General features: G+C 35.5%; 3 protein-coding genes across 3 annotated transcripts; all 3 read right to left on the reverse strand.

Moving 5' to 3' along the window:
• Positions 1-26: 26 nt before the first annotated feature.
• LOC148911487 (uncharacterized) lies at positions 27-686 on the reverse strand. Its single transcript, XM_089029442.1, has one exon. The coding sequence runs from the start codon at positions 518-520 to the stop codon at positions 206-208; it is 315 nt and encodes a 104-aa protein (XP_088885568.1). The 5' UTR covers positions 521-686; the 3' UTR covers positions 27-205.
• Positions 687-711: 25 nt separating this feature from the next.
• Positions 712-5,768, reverse strand: LOC116297524 (ras-related protein Rab-10). The gene is made up of 4 exons (XM_031705766.2): positions 5,580-5,768; positions 3,988-4,036; positions 3,511-3,651; positions 712-2,610 (listed from the first exon to the last, which is right to left on the reverse strand). The coding sequence occupies exons 1-4, from the start codon at positions 5,734-5,736 to the stop codon at positions 2,325-2,327; spliced, it is 633 nt and encodes a 210-aa protein (XP_031561626.2). The 5' UTR covers positions 5,737-5,768; the 3' UTR covers positions 712-2,324.
• Positions 5,769-7,101: 1,333 nt separating this feature from the next.
• On the reverse strand, positions 7,102-17,846 carry LOC116297525 (guanine nucleotide-binding protein subunit beta-1). Its single transcript, XM_031705767.2, has 10 exons — positions 17,498-17,846; positions 14,182-14,327; positions 13,500-13,563; positions 12,932-13,007; positions 12,292-12,378; positions 10,638-10,704; positions 9,770-9,899; positions 9,060-9,131; positions 8,557-8,634; positions 7,102-8,445 (listed from the first exon to the last, which is right to left on the reverse strand). The coding sequence occupies exons 1-10, from the start codon at positions 17,552-17,554 to the stop codon at positions 8,200-8,202; spliced, it is 1,023 nt and encodes a 340-aa protein (XP_031561627.1). The 5' UTR covers positions 17,555-17,846; the 3' UTR covers positions 7,102-8,199.
• Positions 17,847-18,460: the final 614 nt, after the last annotated feature.

An 18,460-nucleotide genomic window follows, 5' to 3' on the forward strand; every position in this document is an offset into this window, starting at 1 on the left:
ATAGAAAAATGTATATAACACATGGGTAACGGTTGTAAAAAAAAAGATTTATTCAGCAGGTCTTAACATAATAAAGTATTATACATCGTAATTTTAAAATTGCAACATTCAGTTTATTAGTGTATTAATTGTGTCAGTTGTACATCGATATTCCAATGACTTTCCTTACTCATTACTATTCTTTTTTTCGATAAAAATTATCAATTTACTTTCTCCTTCGAGCCCTCCTTATCCATGTCCTCCATTGACCTAATTCCCTCGTAGTTCTGAGTCCCAAATAAGCCGTAGCAAGAACACAAGCAGAACCAGCGCCATAACCAACCATCGTCCATACTCGAACTAAGTCGTCGATCTTGTCAACATCTGGCCATAAATCTACGTCAGCTACGTTCTTAACTGATGAGACTGCTCCTCCAACGCCGTAGAGATAATTCATTAGGATTCTGGAGCTTTTAGTCCCTTCTTCTTTGATGATGTTTCGTAGGAAGCCTTTATCATCGTCGTCGTCTTTGTCCGCCATCTTGAATTCTCTTTGAATGATACACAGGAAACCCACTATGGGAGTGTCCAAATTTCGCAGTTCCCATAAAGTGGAAGGGTGGAAGAATGGAAGTGAGGAAGAATAAAATAGAGGAAGAAAAGAAGGGAGGAATGTGACAAAGACACGTATGACATGCCGAATGCATCTTAAAGTATGATGGACAACCAATATCAAATAGTACAAAAATCCATGTTATAATATTCCTCCATTCTACTCATTAAAAGAATATTATCAATAATTGAACTTACTGTTATAAATAATCAGATTAATGATTGAGTGATGGATTATTGCTAAATCAAATCGAAATTTCCACTACGTTTCCTGATAATTTTACTATAAAATGCTAATAAACTTTTAAAGCTTATTATAATATGATTATTCAAACTCGAAAAAATGAATTTGAGAAATAAAATCTTCCAGTCTAAACACATACTTGATTGACGATGATATTTTCGAAAAAGTGAGGGTAATCCACAAGCCTGGGAGTGGATGAACAAACAATGAATGGTGAGATAAAACAAAGAACGCAGCTCACATGTGGAACAATACACATTGTTCACCATAACCCATGCTTTCTTTGTTTTTGTTATTTTGTCCAATCTCAAGCTTCGTTCTACCAGTGGACACCGACCCAATAGTGAAAGGAAAGAAATTGAACATATATCTGACTGACAGCCATGATCTTATCTGCAACATAGTACTACTCTTCCCAGCAGACCGAGACAGTTGTAATTTTTCTAATCACTTTTGTACCGTCTGTTATGTTAATGGCAAGTACATTAAAAATCTTCCACGTGATGCCAATGTCGTAGCACATGGACAAGTTTTTACACCACATGATTGAAGTGCTGTCACGTTTTTAGCATGAGGTGTAAAAACTTGTTCATGTGGTACAACATTGGCATCACATGGTCGATTTGAAATATGCACTTGCGGCTAACATAACAGATGCCACAAAAATAAAGTGATTAAGAAATCACAACTGCCTCAGTCTACTGGGAAGAGTAAAAAGTACCATTACTTATTTTGTGATTTACTGTGGTTTTCGAATATTCTGCCAACTCGGTAGTTACAAACTACACGCTGAAATTTGGTTTTTGCTGCCGTCAATGAAAAATAATCAGTCAGTACCTTTTATGTTCTTGACTGGCAGCAGTGAAAAACCAAATTTCACAACTACAGTAAGGTTGTCTAAATTATTGAGAGAGTTTCGATAGTTGATCATAATCTGCTTTTTGCTGTAATGGACCTTAATTATCCACACGGCAGCCATGTTGACTGGAACAACAGATGAATCCTCTGCATAGCCTTGCATCCAAGTGCTTCAGGATGAGGCACGTGAGATAGCTAAACAAAGGTTTTTAATCTCATGGTAAATGAATATAGCACCGTGTAAAGGTCTATTGAGATTTTATCTGTTTTGGCAGAAACTGAACACTCTCCAATCTACATCTTACTTTGTGACATTACTAACTCTTGACTATTTTAGAGCAGGAAAGCTATTGTAGACATTTGAGAGCTTAAGTACTGAATGTTTTTGAACATGCTAATACTCCTTCTTACAGTTCTATTCAGTGACCATGAATAATAGTTCCTAGCCGAGGCTGGAGTTGCCACGCATAGCAAAACTCCAGACTCCAGCCTCGGCTAGGAATTATTATTCATGGTCTGACACTGAATGGAACTGTAAAAACGAGTATTGACATACAACTAGTTTTCATCTTCCATGAATACATAATTATTTCCATCGACTATATATTCTACTATAATATTATTTTTCGTGCTAGCAACATCTTTTGCGTGACCCTGAATGTGCACGTTCTCGTTTTAGTTTCATTTTCTTCTTTTTCTTTCCCTTTTGATTTTTTTCTGTTTCCTCAACTGTCGGTGGACAGACTGCAAGTAAGATTTCTTCGGTGAGTGTTAAGAATGCTTTCTCAATGTTTATATTTGACAAGGCGCTGGTTTCCATAAAGGTAATGCTGTGGTATGATGCTAGCTGTTCACCTCGCTCTGTGGGGATAACTCGTTTTTCTGGGGGAACATCACATTTATTTCCGATCAGCATTCTGGAGGAAAAATATAAGACTCAATTAACAAACATTGAAAATAATAAAAAGATAATATTATGAGGATGATAGTAACTGTATTGATGATTGTGGTCATAATGGTCATATAAAAACAAAGATGAATTTGCTGATATGATACTGATCAATGTATATTAATGACGACACATGATTATGCAATACTAGTTGCTGATGGTGATACATGATGATGGTGCTGGTAATTGTCATCATGATGTTACTTAATGACAGTGATGATGATCAGGATGATGATAATACATAATAATAAAGATGTTAAATGATGATGATGATGACAACGATGAGAGCGATTATTATGATGATGATAAAGATGGTATTGGTTATGATGATGATAAAGACGGTGGTGATAATGATGTACATGATGAGTGGTGATGATAATAGTGATGAATGGCGATGGTGATGTTGATGATGGTGATAATGATGGTGATAATGATGATGGTGATGGTGGTGATGATGTACCATTGAATATAGTGATGGTGATGGAAATGTGGTGATGATGGTGATAGTGGTGGTGATGATGCAGATGGTGATGGTGATAATGATGATGGTGGTGATGATGTACTGTTGATGAGTGTTGAATGGTGATGGTGGTGGTGGTGATGATGGTGATAATGATGATGGTGATGATGATGTACTGTTGATGATAGTGTTGAATGGTGATGGTGATGATGATGGTGATGATGGTGATAATGATGATGGTGATAATGATGATGGTGATGGTGGTGATGATGTACTGTTGATGATAGCGTTGAATGGTGTTGGTGGTGGTGGTGGTGATGGTGATAATGCTGATAATGGTGATGGCGATAATAATGATGACGATGATGCTGGTGATGATGACAATGATAATAAAAGAATACAACTCACCTTTTTACATCTTCATTTGCATGATCTTCTATTTTCTTTAACCATTTTGAAATATTACTGAACGACTTCTCACTTGTAACATCATATACTAGGATAATCCCCATTGCACCACGGTAATATGCGGTAGTAATAGTATGAAACCTACATCATGTGATGATCAAAAATCAAAACGAAATGTTTATTACATAGTATAGACCAAGGGGGTGGATTCCAGAATGGTTGATATTTTGCAACGTGGCAACAAAACTTTGCCCTGACTTATACAATTAACCCAGAGGTTGTTTCAGGGTGTGATCTGTGGGTTATCCATGCCCTGACTTAGATCAGCCCAGAGGTTGTTACAGGGTTCAATCTGTGAGTTAGCCATGCCCTGACTAGGTCAGTCCAGAGGTTGTCTCAGGGTTTGATCTGTGAGTTAGCCTTGCCCCGACTTAGATCAGCCCAGAGGTTGCATATTTTAGGGTATTGCAACATTACCTTTCTTGTCCAGCAGTGTCCCATATTTGTAGCTTAATTTTCTTTCCACCTAAAATACAAATAAACCTAAGAATGATATACTGTATATATTTCATGGCAGGTGCGCATGTCTCTGTACTGTGATATAAAGATGCTGGGAGCCGTGAACATGAAATATAAGCAAAAGGAAAACAAAGGCATAGCCAAATGTTTATCCTGCCTTTCAAGTTACAATCTCTCACGATGAGCCTTCTTGGAGAGAACACAGAGAGTTAATATGTTTAAATAAAAAAATGAAAAGATAAAAAAAAGTTACAGCTCCTAGCTAGAGTGTTCATTATATCATGATATTATATATCTCCATATGTAAACCATACATTGATCAAACAGTAAATTCATTATACATGTACATAGCATTTGCTATTGCATAAGTAATGAGAATTTAATTGCAATTGGCAAACGTTCATTTTTTGCAGGTATTTGTGTTAATACTTCATTATTAAGCATTATTTCAGCTACTTATGTCATACCAAAAATGCACAAGCCGATTAATTCACGACATATCCAGCATTAGAAAATATATGCATTTCTCGTCCAAAAAGAAAAAAAACTTATCGCATTTCATGATTTTCAATGTTATAAATTCATATTTTTCTTACAAGAAATTTTGAAATGCTACATATGAGTTTAACATGTTTGTTTGTTCGGATTTATTGATTAAAAGTAATGCAAATTTATTCACTGTAAAATATTCTTTGAATATTTTTGGCATAGCATTTTTATTCCTGACTCACGTCTTGAAAAAGCTAAAAAGCTAATTCAGATAATAATTAAATGTAGTGAAAGTGCTTAAAGTGATATAGATAAAAAAATACTGGGATTTTAAATATGTATTTAATAATATGGTACAGACAGTTGAAGTGGTGCATATATATTCAATGCATTATGACATGAGTTTGACATCCGGTTAGAGAGCCATAATAAACAACATTGCAACGACCTTTAAAACCTCAGCCATTACAATTTATCGAGACAAAAACTTGTAGAGTCAAGGGATCGATAAAATCAAGAGGGTTAGGTTCAGTTTAGTTAGGCGTACAACTGTCTGAAAACCGTACAATTCGGAATACTATAAATATATATATCGATACAGGAAGTAATGAAGCATGGAAAGGTGGACAGGAAAGATTGCTTCAAGATTGCCTCGCAATATTTTGAAATGAAAGTAAAATTCTTCCAATATGTGAAATCTTTTTAATACAACACTAAATATATCTATTGGTATTTACTACGATTTCTTTAAGGGAATACGGCTTAAATTTCATTCAGAAACAAGAACTACAGCCCCATCTTGAACGCAATGATTACCATTAGTGCGATAAAAATTTCATGCCAAGACGTCGAATTGATTACTGATTTGTATTTACGTTTTATGCTTGAATTCAGCTCTAAGGTTATCTAAATATGGAAGGTTCGAAAAATAAAGCAAATAATACAGTAATACATGTACTATTTTGGTAAAATGAATGACTCTAGTTTGGCAAAATATAGTCAAATGGTTTCCACTGTTCGCTCGATCGCGAACTCGTTTCATTTCTTCACCGACGACTTACCAATTTCCAGCGTCTTGATTTTAAAATCTATCCCGATCGTTGAAATAAACGATGGATTGAAAGTATTGTCGGCGAATCTAAATATAATACAGGTTTTTCCAACACCACTGTCACCGATTAGAAGCAGCTTGAAGAAAAGATCAAACTTCTTCGCCATAATAAATTTGGAACTGACTCGATCTTGTGCGCGCGGCTGCGTGACGTAATTTTCAAGCGAGGGTGGGTGGGTCAGTTCTTTCTAGAGGCTTCACGCCGCGAGATATGGTGCATTAATTTTGTCTATATTCGTTACCCGAAATTCTATCTTTGTAGAGAAACTTCAAGCGATTCTCTTTAGCTATGATATATATTTGAATTTGACGCGATTGTCTTTCCTTGGCGCAGTATACGAACGACTCTCTTTGTGACACTTGGAAAAACTTCCCATGACGGATAGAAGTGCCCGCACAGTTACAACATGCCCGAGAGTTTTCAATTTTCGACAGATTTTAAACGAATCAATGGGTAATATCTTCGTAGAGAAAACGTCAAGCGATTATTTTCAGTTTAAAAGATTTTGACGCGTTTATTAGGGGTTTTGTTTTTGGGAAGGGTGGCTTCAGGCAGGAAAAAAGTACACGCGTGAGTCGTAACACTGAAGCGCCCGCATACGCGCTGTTATCTTGAAACCTCTACTAGTCGACATTGAATCCACTGATCGACACCTGATCTGTCTAGTAATTGTGACCACACCGTTATAATCGCGCGAATCGCGCGCTAAAGGCGTTAGAATAATCTTCGAACATGATCTTTCATTTTCGTGTCTCTCGCGCCATTTGGTTACGATCCATACCTTCGCAAAGTAAGAACTGAAAATGATAGTTACGCGTGACAGAGTTACTTGATGTTAGTCAAGCCACGGAATCCCTGTGGCGCTCCGCTCCGTAGCCACACCCTGATGAAGGCGTTGGGTGGCGCTGCTTGAAAGTACGCCAAGACAGTAAACACTGATATTTGTAAGTAAAATACTACAGATTATTTGCTCCAGCCCTTGTGAGATTTTCATCCAGAACTAGGTGTACAGCGAGCAAAAGCTTCAGTTGTGGTTGTTTTCGATACCAGTGCACTATGCAACATCCTGCGGTCAACAATGGACGACTCCCTTTTTAACCAGATTTCAAGTAAATCTGCTTAATTTTATGCCAAACCTATCCTAGACGTCTAAGGATCTCTAGCTCACCATTCCTAATGCTTAACCTTTAGGATTGTTGACACACGGAATTTAATTCCGCATTCTACGACTTCCTAGTTGCTTTTCCTTTACCGGCTTATGCTCTACTTTCACCATGAATGCGCAAAGCCGCTTAGTTCTCAGCTTAGTCAGTCTACAACTTGTGAAGTTAAGCGGATCTAGAGAGGGAGCGCGCGTAGAATTCAGCAAACAGAAGAATATCCATAGGGGGATCGAGAAGAAGGGCGCGCAAGAAGGGAAGGGTAGACAAAGAAAAATATATATCACAATTGGAAGAAAAATAAGCCATACTTATTGGTACATGGAACGCTTCATCTTTAATATCTCATCTCTCACAAATAATATAAAGTCGGTATACGACGCGAATCATTCTGTCAACTTGATAAGAGTACGCTATATAAACCTAAAGACATACGGTAAATCTGGATCTAGGGCTTACTAATTCTAAACAGGGCTATCTATCTATCAACATTACCTTCCATTAATTCTGATTTTTTTACACTAACTGGGGACCTCTACATTTATGTCATCATATTTCACATGTACATATACTTCAAATGAATACAAAGAAGTGGGGACCGTAAACAAGTACTAAACAGGGGAAGATATTGAACTAGATTTATGGTATGCACTCGCTTTTTTCTCGGGGGATTCTCGGAATTTTTTCCGGAAGTCGTTCGAGAGCTCGGATCTCAAGTCAGTGACTGTTTTAAACCAAAAGCTAAGCTTGATAAGGGTTAGTTCATAAGAGCTCTAATAAAGGCTTTCGGAGAATTTCCATATTATCTTAGCTGAGCACGGACGCGAGCATTTTTACTATTACGGATTCTGTTCCTTGTGTATAATATAGAGTAACATTTCGAGAAACTAGTATTGTGGTCATAATGATGGTGATTGGAATATCAACATTGATTTGACTCGTTATTTGTAACTTTGACCACCAAGAAAACAACTGAAAGTTTACGGTATTCTTGTATCTACGATTTTACTTTATCTTATTGTTAAGATCAAAATCTTTTTTTTTTTTTGTAATTACTTTCTAGGTCATGTGAGTTAGTTAGTTAAGCTTGGTAATTTTTCTTCTTGGAAACAATCAGAAAAAAATTGCAAAAATGTGGTAGAATAGAGCTATGAGTGGTATTACAGGGTTTTTAGATTGCTCTCATGTTGGGATTAAATTTCTTTAGATTGAAGGCTCTTTAACATGGCTTCAACCGCAACTTGTCCATCACCCTTACCAAAATCAAAAAAGGTGAAGTTATATTCTTGCAAATGTACTGCCGAAACAGGGCCAAATTCCTGTATGTTAGAGCGATCAGCTCAGGAAAACTGACTTACAATATAAAATAGAGACACTATGAGTACTATTTGCAATGGCCTTCTCTACACCTAATTCCAGATCTTCAGGAAACTATCCCAACTTCCAGTTGCTACTGCCATGCCGTCTTCTGTCACGCCCAGACAGCTAACCCTATTGTCGTGGCCGGCAAGTACACCAGCACGCTCACCCTTCAGGGTGTCCCAGACATTGCAGTTAAAGTCATCATAGCCAGCCAATAGGAGACGGCCACTCTTGGAAAATGCTACAGATGTTATGCCGCAAATGATATTGTCATGTGAATACATCATTAATTCCTGAAATGGGAAAATGAAATCCACATTAGAAAAATAAATAGAAATGGGAAATGAATAAATAGGAACTTGGATTCAATTTTGATGAAATTTAAAGATATATTTCTCATTTACCTGATCAGCTCTGATATCAAAGAGTCTGCATGTAGCATCATCAGAACCGGTTCCAAAGGCAAAGCCATTGGGGAAAAACTGAAAATAAATATAAAACATTCGTAAAAACATTCCTTGGTTTCACTTGACATAATTTTGCTGTCTGCTGTGAAATGGAAACAAGATGTTTTCCCATTTAAAAGTCTTGGGAAAATTCACATCGAATCTCATCCATGTAGCTTTATGCATGAGTAGGGTAACACACAACAGGCAGAACGAAGCCTGGGAGTGGATGAACAAACAATGAATGGTGAGATAAAACAAAGAACACAGCTAATCCATGCTTTCTTTGTTTTTGTTATTCTGCCCAATCCCAAACTTCGTTCTACCAGTGGACCGACCCCATGAGTAAGGATAAGAATAACACTCAAGGAAATGAGATAAGAAATAACACAGAAGATAGACTAGATCTTTTTCATTTTTATTTTTTTTTAAATATCATCTGAAGATGATTAGATACTTACTGCAACAGCGTTAATGTCTGATTCATGACCAGTAAAGGTTTGTTTACACATTCCATCCCTAACGTCCCACAACTGTGGAAAAATACAAAAATAACAACATCAGAATACTCTTATTTTTTTACAAAAATATATTCACATGCCCCTGCTTGCAACCTAGTGAGTCGAGCGTTGTGTGCATAGAATAGTAAATGTAGTGGTAGTGAGTGTGAGCGAAAGCAGGCCAACATCAGCGGATGCTGCCAAAATAATTAGCCTGCTCTATCAAATAAAATATTGTTATTATTATTATTACAGTACACAAAAGATAGGGACAAATTGCATGATATTTTATGGCACTGTTTCTCACAGCTACCACTGTTTAGTTCAAGCCTGGGGTTAAGGTTTCGATTTTAACTGAACCGTATGATGTTATGCTAGTTGAGTTTGTTTGATGTGTTTTTCTCTTCCTTGCTGTTAGCAGTTTCTCTAGGTTCTCTGGTTTTTCTCCCTTCATAAAAATGAACATGTAAGTTGTGTGTGTGAACAGTGAATGTAGTTTGTTGTTGAGTGTGATCCCCTGGTCGAGTGTAGCCTTGAGAAAGACTGTTGTTGGTGGTGACTGACGATTTGACAGCCTGAGCAAAAGTCATCTTCTTGCTAGAGTCCAGTCAGAAAATGCATAAGTGTAGTGAATGTAATTTGAAGCTAACTTAATGGCTAGAAGATCATACCTTAGCTGATGCATCACAGGCACCAGATACAAAACTTCTGCCGTCTGGGGACAAAGACAAACTCATGACGTCTCCTGTATGACCGGTGAATGTTGTCGTTTGTTGCCCTGTTTCTATATCCCACAAGCAGCTAGAAAAGAAAAGAAAAATACTCAGACCCTCTTTTCCACAGAGTTTCCTGGATTTCACACAAAAATAAAAATTTCGACAAAAAAGACTTTTTTTATTCCTGTTACCTGGAGATTTAGATTTGGCTTTAGATATATTTATATTAAAAAAACATCAGGAATAGAAGGAAAAAAGTATAATACTCAGGAGAATGATATAAATCTTCACCGACCTTTTCAGCTTGGACAGGAAAAATTCCAAATCAAATTTCATATTATTTCCTTGAGTATTATTTCTTTGTTTATCAATGCTTGAGCATATATGGTTGATTAGAGGTTTGGAATGTGAAGCATTGAACAGATCTATTTAAACGAAGGCCAGGAAAGAGGAATACTCACTAGCACAACCTATTTAATAGACTTTATAATCAAACTCTGTGCCCTTTTCGTGCATTTTTTTTCTGTGCGATTCAGGGGCCGATCCAGGATTTTGTTCAGGGAGGGGTGGTGCGCACAATGTTAACCCAGGGAGGGGTGCACCCCTTAGAATCAAAGGCAAAAAACAAAATTGGTTATTTTCGAAGTAGGAGCATAGTAGTGTAACCAGAGAGGGGTGCGCACCCCCTGCACCCCTCCCCTGCTTTTCATTATCTATCTTCTAACATCTTAGTGAGCAAGTGACACATTTATTTGTATAATCATTCCCCTTCACAATAACTTGTTTCTATGCTTCGCATATCCAAAAAATGTTGATTCCTTACCATGTCATATCACCAGAACTGGTAATGATGAAGTTATCATCGATAAAACGACAACATGAAAGATAACCTGAAATGACAAAAAGATCCTTAAGTATTCAAGCAAGAAAATGGTGCTATCATCCTATGTACACTATAATATAAATATGATAAGCCATGGGGCAATATGTAATCAAGTTCTTACTGTTTGCTTTCTAAGTACTAAATACCTTCCATTATGTATTAAGCCGAAAATAACAACTGGTTATCGGACAAAGTCCAACAAAAATTGGAACTCATTTTGGCCATTAACATAGAGAAAAACACAATACGAGAGAGTTGAAGAGTTAAGACTAATGGCCTTTTACAGTTAACGATCACGTGTCTGTACTGGAATGCAAAATTGTTGTTTTTATATTAAATTGGTGATTCTTTTTAGCTACTTGTAAAGAACTAAATGAAAACATGTGTATCCAGTGTGTCACGAAATGTAGTTTTATTACGATCTCTCGAAACAGGCTGTAGAAAGTTTGTTTGCAGTCCAGTAAATTTTACCCTTGGGAATCAAAATGCTCATTCATTTGCTCTCAGTGAATTAATCAGCACGTGATTGCTTAGCCTCAAAGGGCCTATTTGGCTGCTTATAATGATCAGCCACTGACTGGCCTTTATTAAGCCCAATTTTTTTAATGTAATAAAAGTGCATTTTGTATCTATCTCAGAGTTTGTCAACTGACAATGAAGGATTAAAAATCAGAAGAGAATAATGAATCTTTGTTTTTATGTCGTTTCTTATTGACAGAAACAACTCAACAAAGCAAGATATGATTGACAATATAATTCGTTTAATCTTTTTTCTAAATATCTCATGTGTTTGTCCTGTGACAGGAATTAGCTGGTTAAGGATGAGTCGTGACATAAATATTCTATGACACATCAACAATGTAAGTCTAAAGAAAGTGCTGAACGCAGCTGAAACTGTAGCACAACTGAAATAGACTCCTTTTAGCTTATGAATTGAACTAAATATTAAGTAATAAATGATGATAAGTATTCATGATCTATATAGTGCCCTTTCTATATGGATATAATCAAAGGTGCTTTACATTGGGTTCCAAATTAATTTCAGATAGCTTTTTATGCAATTTATAAACAAGAGTGGATTAGCATGAGGTGTAGGCACTGAGGGTGGTCACTGCAAGGGTTTCTTTACGTTCTCAGCATCCTTTTACGTCCCTTTGATATTGGTTGGAAATTTGCCAGAATTGAACAAATATTTTAAGACCCCTGTTATATGCTGTGTAATATATAGGTATTTCAAAAATGGACCATAAGTTTATCAGTGTAAACTGTTAAATGTTACCTCTTGAAATAAAGTCTATTATTATTAGCATCATTATTATCATTGTTATCATCATTATGCAGTGTAAATCTACTATATGCTAGAGCCTACTAATAGCACATAATAGAAGCTATAATAATCTATATATATAAATTTAAATACAAAATAAAAAAAATCTAAAATATGTATGCTTATATATATATATAGAATATGTAATTGTAAGATATGGAATCTTATCATCGTCATCATCATCATCATCCTCCTCATCATGCATCATCTTTGTCATCCTCATCATGCATCATCATCACTATCATCATCATTCATTAGTATTATTACCTGTATGTCCTGGAAGTTCTCTGCTCACACGAACATTGCCTTCTCGTGTTTTGAGACTGTAAATTGAACATATATTGTCCAGACCACCTAAAGAATAGAAGGAAAAAAACAAACACATTAAAGATTGCAACAGCCACAACAGTAACAAAGTTTACACAAGACTTAAGTCAAAATCCTAAGAGCCCTGAGTACATCTTTCTACTCTTGGCATTGACCTTGCAAAAAAATCTTGAAACCGAGTTAAAAAAAAAAAGCCAAACATTTTAGAGGTAAAGAAAATATAACTCTTCCAAATTTTAATATGATAGCGGTGTTGAACACCATTTATTTTATAATTGGATATTAAGCAATGTGTTAACTATTTCATAAATGCAGTAGCAATAAAGATTATTATTATTACATAATCAGAAATCCACAAACCCCACTAGTCTATGTACTAAGGAATCATGATTTTCACTAATGTGAAGTCGTATTTTGAAGTTGATGTATGAAATGGTGAACAAAGTAGAGTAATATTCTCAACTTTACCAAACTTCACTATTATGAGGTCATGGTTGTGCAATAGCTAGGAAGTATGTTTTCGCAAACTAGTTAGGACAATAATTGAATAACCTTTTGGATTATTGAATTTTTTACGTACCACATGCGACAAAGCTTCCAGAAGGAGCGTACGCACATGTCATTACCCAGCTAGAACGCAGAGGAATGGCATGAACCTGAAGGACAATGATAATATAAATAAATAGAAGGAAAATATTTTTGACAAATTCTATTTCTTTAAATCCTTCGAGAGATGAATATAATTCATGAACAGGTTCATGGAATATCGCACTCTGTTGATCATATTTACCTTTAACTATTTCAAATATGATGCTAGATTTCCTAGTCTACAGAACTTGTAATAAGTTATGAAACATGTGTAATTGAACTATTGTACTCTTTGAACAATAGGAAGGAAATATGTACCAATTCTTTTAAAGTTTTTGGTGCTATTGCTCAAGAAAATATGCTTGTGGATATAACTTTTTGATGCAACAGTCTATTGCACACTTCTTGATGTTCAATAAATTTACAAAAAAATACTCACTCAATTGGAAAAAGAGAGGGATAGAAAACTTAGAACATTACAACTTATTCTGAAGAGGACCATATCTTTTTATGATCTTTGTTTATAGACTGTACATGGAATTTCCTGATTATAGTCTCACCTTATTTGTTGTATAAGAATCCCATACAATAAGTTTTCCATCTTGTGAAGCACTTACTAAGTTTCTGTGATAAACAAGACAAAAGAATGTCAAAAATCTGAAGTAGGAATCTAGCTCAATTGCTAAATCTTCAGTCATTTACGCTTCGCTGGTAATCATAATTAATGTCAAAAACAAGTTCTTACTCCAACACTACTTCCAAAACCAAGATAATAACTATCTATTGATATGAACCATTTCGAAGAATTTTGCTGGAATCTTATAAGCGATACAATTTTTCTTACTTTATGATATCAACTGAGAAAATGCATGGACAAATGATTTTCACTTTGCAATCCAATACAAATATGAAAAATTATATATACGAGCCTTGCTTTTAACTGCTGTATTTGTCCTCTTATTAAAGAAAGTAATTTGTTATTTTATCTAGTGGGGCTAGCTTGGTCATATATTACTACACAAAATGTATAGTAAATGTCTATCCATCAATGAGATTTAAAAGATAGGAGAAAAAATAGAATGGGAGGTTCTTATATACCGCATTTCACAATGTATCAATGCACTTTACATTTATGGCCAGTGGAGCACTTCACAGGCTGAATATTAAGGCGCTATTAGCAGCCATGCAGCTTACAATCATAAGATTGTAATCATGAGTGAAGAAGAGAGACGTGTTACAAACCTGGAATCAGACCCCCAGTGCATAGCGTATATTTTTGCAAGATGACCACGAAGCGTTCTACGTGTTCTCATTTGTATTCTTCCCACTTGTTCCAAGTTTGCTGTGACTTGAAGGAGGGTTGTATCTGCAGCAATCTTTCTTGCATCCTGAAATAACCATTATATAAATCATTACTTCACAAGAAAAACATGATCAGTATTCTGTTTCATGGGGTTAGCCTAGATTTTGTGTAGAATATTCATGTATTTCAGTGAAGGTCATTGGAGTTTTAAAGTGTTTGTGATTGTTTAAATTGTGCATTCTTAACTTTACTGTTGGTATTTATAAATACTTTGTCAATGATATGAGGCTAACCCGAGATCAGTTGTAGTTTTACCAAGATTTCCGAGAAAATATGTGATAGGAGCCGTTTCTCAGGTTAACACTCCCTTAAATTTATGATGATATAGCATGGGTAATCAAATGAGAAAACGAACAGCAAGACTATGAAAGTATTCCAAAATTTGCCACTCAATTCTGATATAAAAAAGGCCTTTTTGAGCAAGAAGTATAAAGGAATTTAACTGGAAAAGATATTTTAAACTCAAACCCAACTTTTAACTCAAAGCTTTTGTAAAGGATATAAGTATGGAAAAATAAGATTGTGCAACACTGTTGACCATTGTTCTCATCCTAGTCCCAATGAGAAAGATATTAAAATACATCAGAAAATAAGGACATTTGAACCAAACAAATGAGATAAATAAGCTTTTCAACATGAAAGTATCTGTTAATACTTTCAATAAAAATAGTGATAATTCTAAGAATTTTTTTCTAACAAAAGTGAAAATAGAAAAGAAAGTCTTTATATTCTTTTATTCGTCTCAGCTTATTGTTGCATAAATATAGAGAAGAAAAAAATCCAATGCTCATTTTTAAATAACATTTGAAGGTTTTTAGCTAAAGAATCTAAATTTACGTCTATAAATAATACTAGATCCTTTTTGAGAAATTTTAACATACAATCTCATACTTTCAATTAGAAAATCGTAAAGAAAAATTCAGCATAAATAATATAGTATTTAACAACAACTATAGTCACACCAGTAATTCCAACGACTCCAGAGCTAAGAGAAAAGCATTTAGTTTAAACAGAATCCAAAAATGCCATTTTTTTAAGGATTTTATTCATTTTTATAGCATTTAGGAGTGGAAGGAATATCGAAGTATTTTCATAGCCAACTCCCTTGAGATCGAAAATGAAAAATAAAAATATACAAAAACAGAATATGTAGATGTTGAAATAACTGGAATTGAGCGCTAGTTCGTGGTAGTAAATAGTGAATACCGGTAAAATAGAAACTAAATAAGCAAGAGTTATGGAAATATTTCGATTATTCGCTTGATGAGGGTAAACTACAAGATGAAATATACACACTGCAAGTGACGTGTCGGGGCAAAATATTCGATCGCTGCTTATTTTAAGTGATATCTCAACCACAGCTTTTTAATGAACAGGACAATAGATCTGAATTTTGTCCATAAAAATTGTCAAAGGGTTTGGAGTTGTAAAATCTGTCCGGGGTTATTGAGTCGAGCCATTTATTCCATCACACCCCTAGCAACTGCTTTGATCTTGAGCTGAGATCTTGCTGTTTACGGTGTTATTTATAAGACGATCTTTCGCCAGACCGAAAAAAAATTGAAAACACAAGACCTTTTTAGACTGGATTAGAGTCTGTGAGGTTCGTTTAGTCCTGAAAGGCGAAGCTTTCTTCTCGTTTTCAATTCTAAGCCACCTTTTGCCCTTCAACGCTGGCCTTTACAGCAACTACGAAGCCTTTATCGGCCATGTTGCAAACCAAAAACTAAAGCGCCATTTTTCTTCTATGTTGAGTCTTTAAGACACCTCAAACATCGATTTAGGAACGAAAAGAGAGTTCTTAATATATCTAGATGTTAGTATTAGATTCGATTCTTGGATTTGATGATAAAAAATACTGCGACAACACTTAAAAGAGAGCACGCCTAAACAAGATCTGGTATACAGTACTAGTACTGGGGGCTGTGGTCCATGGGCGACGCTTTATTTTATATAACCCCAAAATAACTGGACATTTAAAGACTGGAATCATAAGAAAAGGGAACATTGGTGAGGAAGGAAAAAAAAAAGAAAAAGATTTAGACTTTTTTTACGAAAACGATCTTGTATTTTGAACGATAGAAGATTTTCTTCATGAGAAAATTGAAAGCATTCGCACAATCATGTCTCACAACATTTGAGTGGGAATTTTATAAATTTTGGCCTTTTTTTCGAATATGTGAGCATCAAAGGACCTAAATACGAGGGAAGATTCATTTATATTGGAATAAAAGTAAACAATTTTGGAGTTTTTCGCTCCTGATCGCGATCAGAAGGAACGAAAAATTGAGCAATTGGGATTTGTGCCTGTATGATTGAAGACCATGGATTTACATTGAACCTCACTTTCTGTATTTTCGACTCTTTCTTAACGTTAAATCATTTTATCCTCGAGCAAAATACAAAACTCAGAATCCAAATACCTCGAAATATTCCTAAGATCACAATTATAATCAATTCAAAATAGCGTTGGCAAGAAAACAATATTATAGTCTTATGTGCCGGGCGAGCCGAGAAGAGAGAGCCTTGAAAAATTCTTCTAAAATGGTTTAAATATAATTTGAAGTTATGTTATAGTGAAAGTTTATGACCTGGACTAAAGATGGTTGAAGGAAAGGTTTAATCGAGGAGAAGAGAACGATTATTGCAAAAAGATTTAGGTAGAAGGGAACGACATATTAAGCAAAAGCCGCCATGTAACATCTGCCCTCCTATCCTTCGAACAAAACCCAATACAAGAGCATTTTCGCTCTGTGTTTTTTGATTAATCCTCGAAAAATATGCCTTTTACAACGAGAATAGGCAAAAGGATAATCAAGAAACACAAATCCAGCGAAATACTCGGAATTTTAGAGATTCTTTGAGGAGGTTGCTGTGTGGTCAAACATGGAAGGCAAGCCAGTCGCCTGTCATACGGACACAAGCACTGGATGTAATCCTCGACTTGGTTTCGATTCAACCGATTCAAACGGCACTCACAACTCGAATTACAACGCTAAGTCGTGTTGGATAGAAAGAAGCGACGAAAACGAATCAGCATTCGACGAAATGGGGAGACATTGGCTGGTATCGAAGCTGGTAGTCGAGGTTCCTTCGCCTGCTTTCGAAGGTTCGACTCCAAAGACGTGGAGCAGTGGCTGGCGGCTTTCGTTTTCTCTCAACCCTTTTTCTTATCAAAAATCAACTTTCACTCACCCGAATTTGGCTTTTCAAAGCCTCTGCCTCCTGTCGAAGCTGTTCTAACTCACTCATTGTGGCCAGTTGAGTTCAAAAAACCAAGTCAAGTCTATGTTGAAAACGAAGAATCAAAGACGACGGTTGCTGCAGAGAAAAACACTCCTTTCTGAACTAACACTCGCTCAAACTCCAATCCAACGAGTCTGGCTGAGCGCTAGGCTTTTCTTGATGGTCTGCTCCACTCAATAATCCAAGAAATAGGTGTTTTGAGCTGTGAAAAAGCAGATTCTTAGCCGTGGCATTAGCTTAGCACTTGGTCTGGTTTGTACTGGGAGTGGTCTCTTTGATAGATTGCAAAGGATTGCCTCCACACTCATACACCACATTATACAACAGTATTATAACCAGCCCCTGCCTATATGGTGCCCCCCGCACAACCTACATATATACATGGTATGGACCGGCAGACGAGAGGAATCTGGCACTAGCAGGCCATTAAATTTCGAAAACTACTAACCTTTTTTTAATACTAAAAAATTAAATAAATTGAAGTTGTATGGTTACAGAAAAATAATCTATTTTTTCTAAAAAAAATTCTTGCTTTTGGTTAAAAAAATTTATAATTGAGATTTTAAATTAGCTGATCAAGTAGGTTTATTTTAAACCATACAAAGCCTGGAAGAAGCTAGCATACGTACTGATATAGTCTGATGTAACTTTGGCAAAAAAAAAAAAGAAAAAAAGAAAAAAACAGGGGAGGGGTGGTCTAAGTTTTTATTCATTCAGAATATTATTTTAAGAATTTATCCACTTTCTTTCTTTCCTTTCTTTCATTTTTTCTGATTTCATTTTTCCTTTCTTTCTTTAAATTTCAATAATTTTTGAAAGCATTAACATTTTGTTCAGAGAAAAGATGAAACAAAAATATTAAAACAAATATTTAAACTTTACCTGTGTCCTTTCCTCTTTTTATATTATATC

The sequence above is a fragment of the Actinia tenebrosa genome, unplaced genomic scaffold (assembly GCF_029948245.1).
Source record: "Actinia tenebrosa isolate PJP-AT-01 unplaced genomic scaffold, QUT_ActTen_1.0 PGA_scaffold14__42_contigs__length_11649687, whole genome shotgun sequence".
NCBI lineage: Eukaryota > Metazoa > Cnidaria > Anthozoa > Actiniaria > Actiniidae > Actinia > Actinia tenebrosa.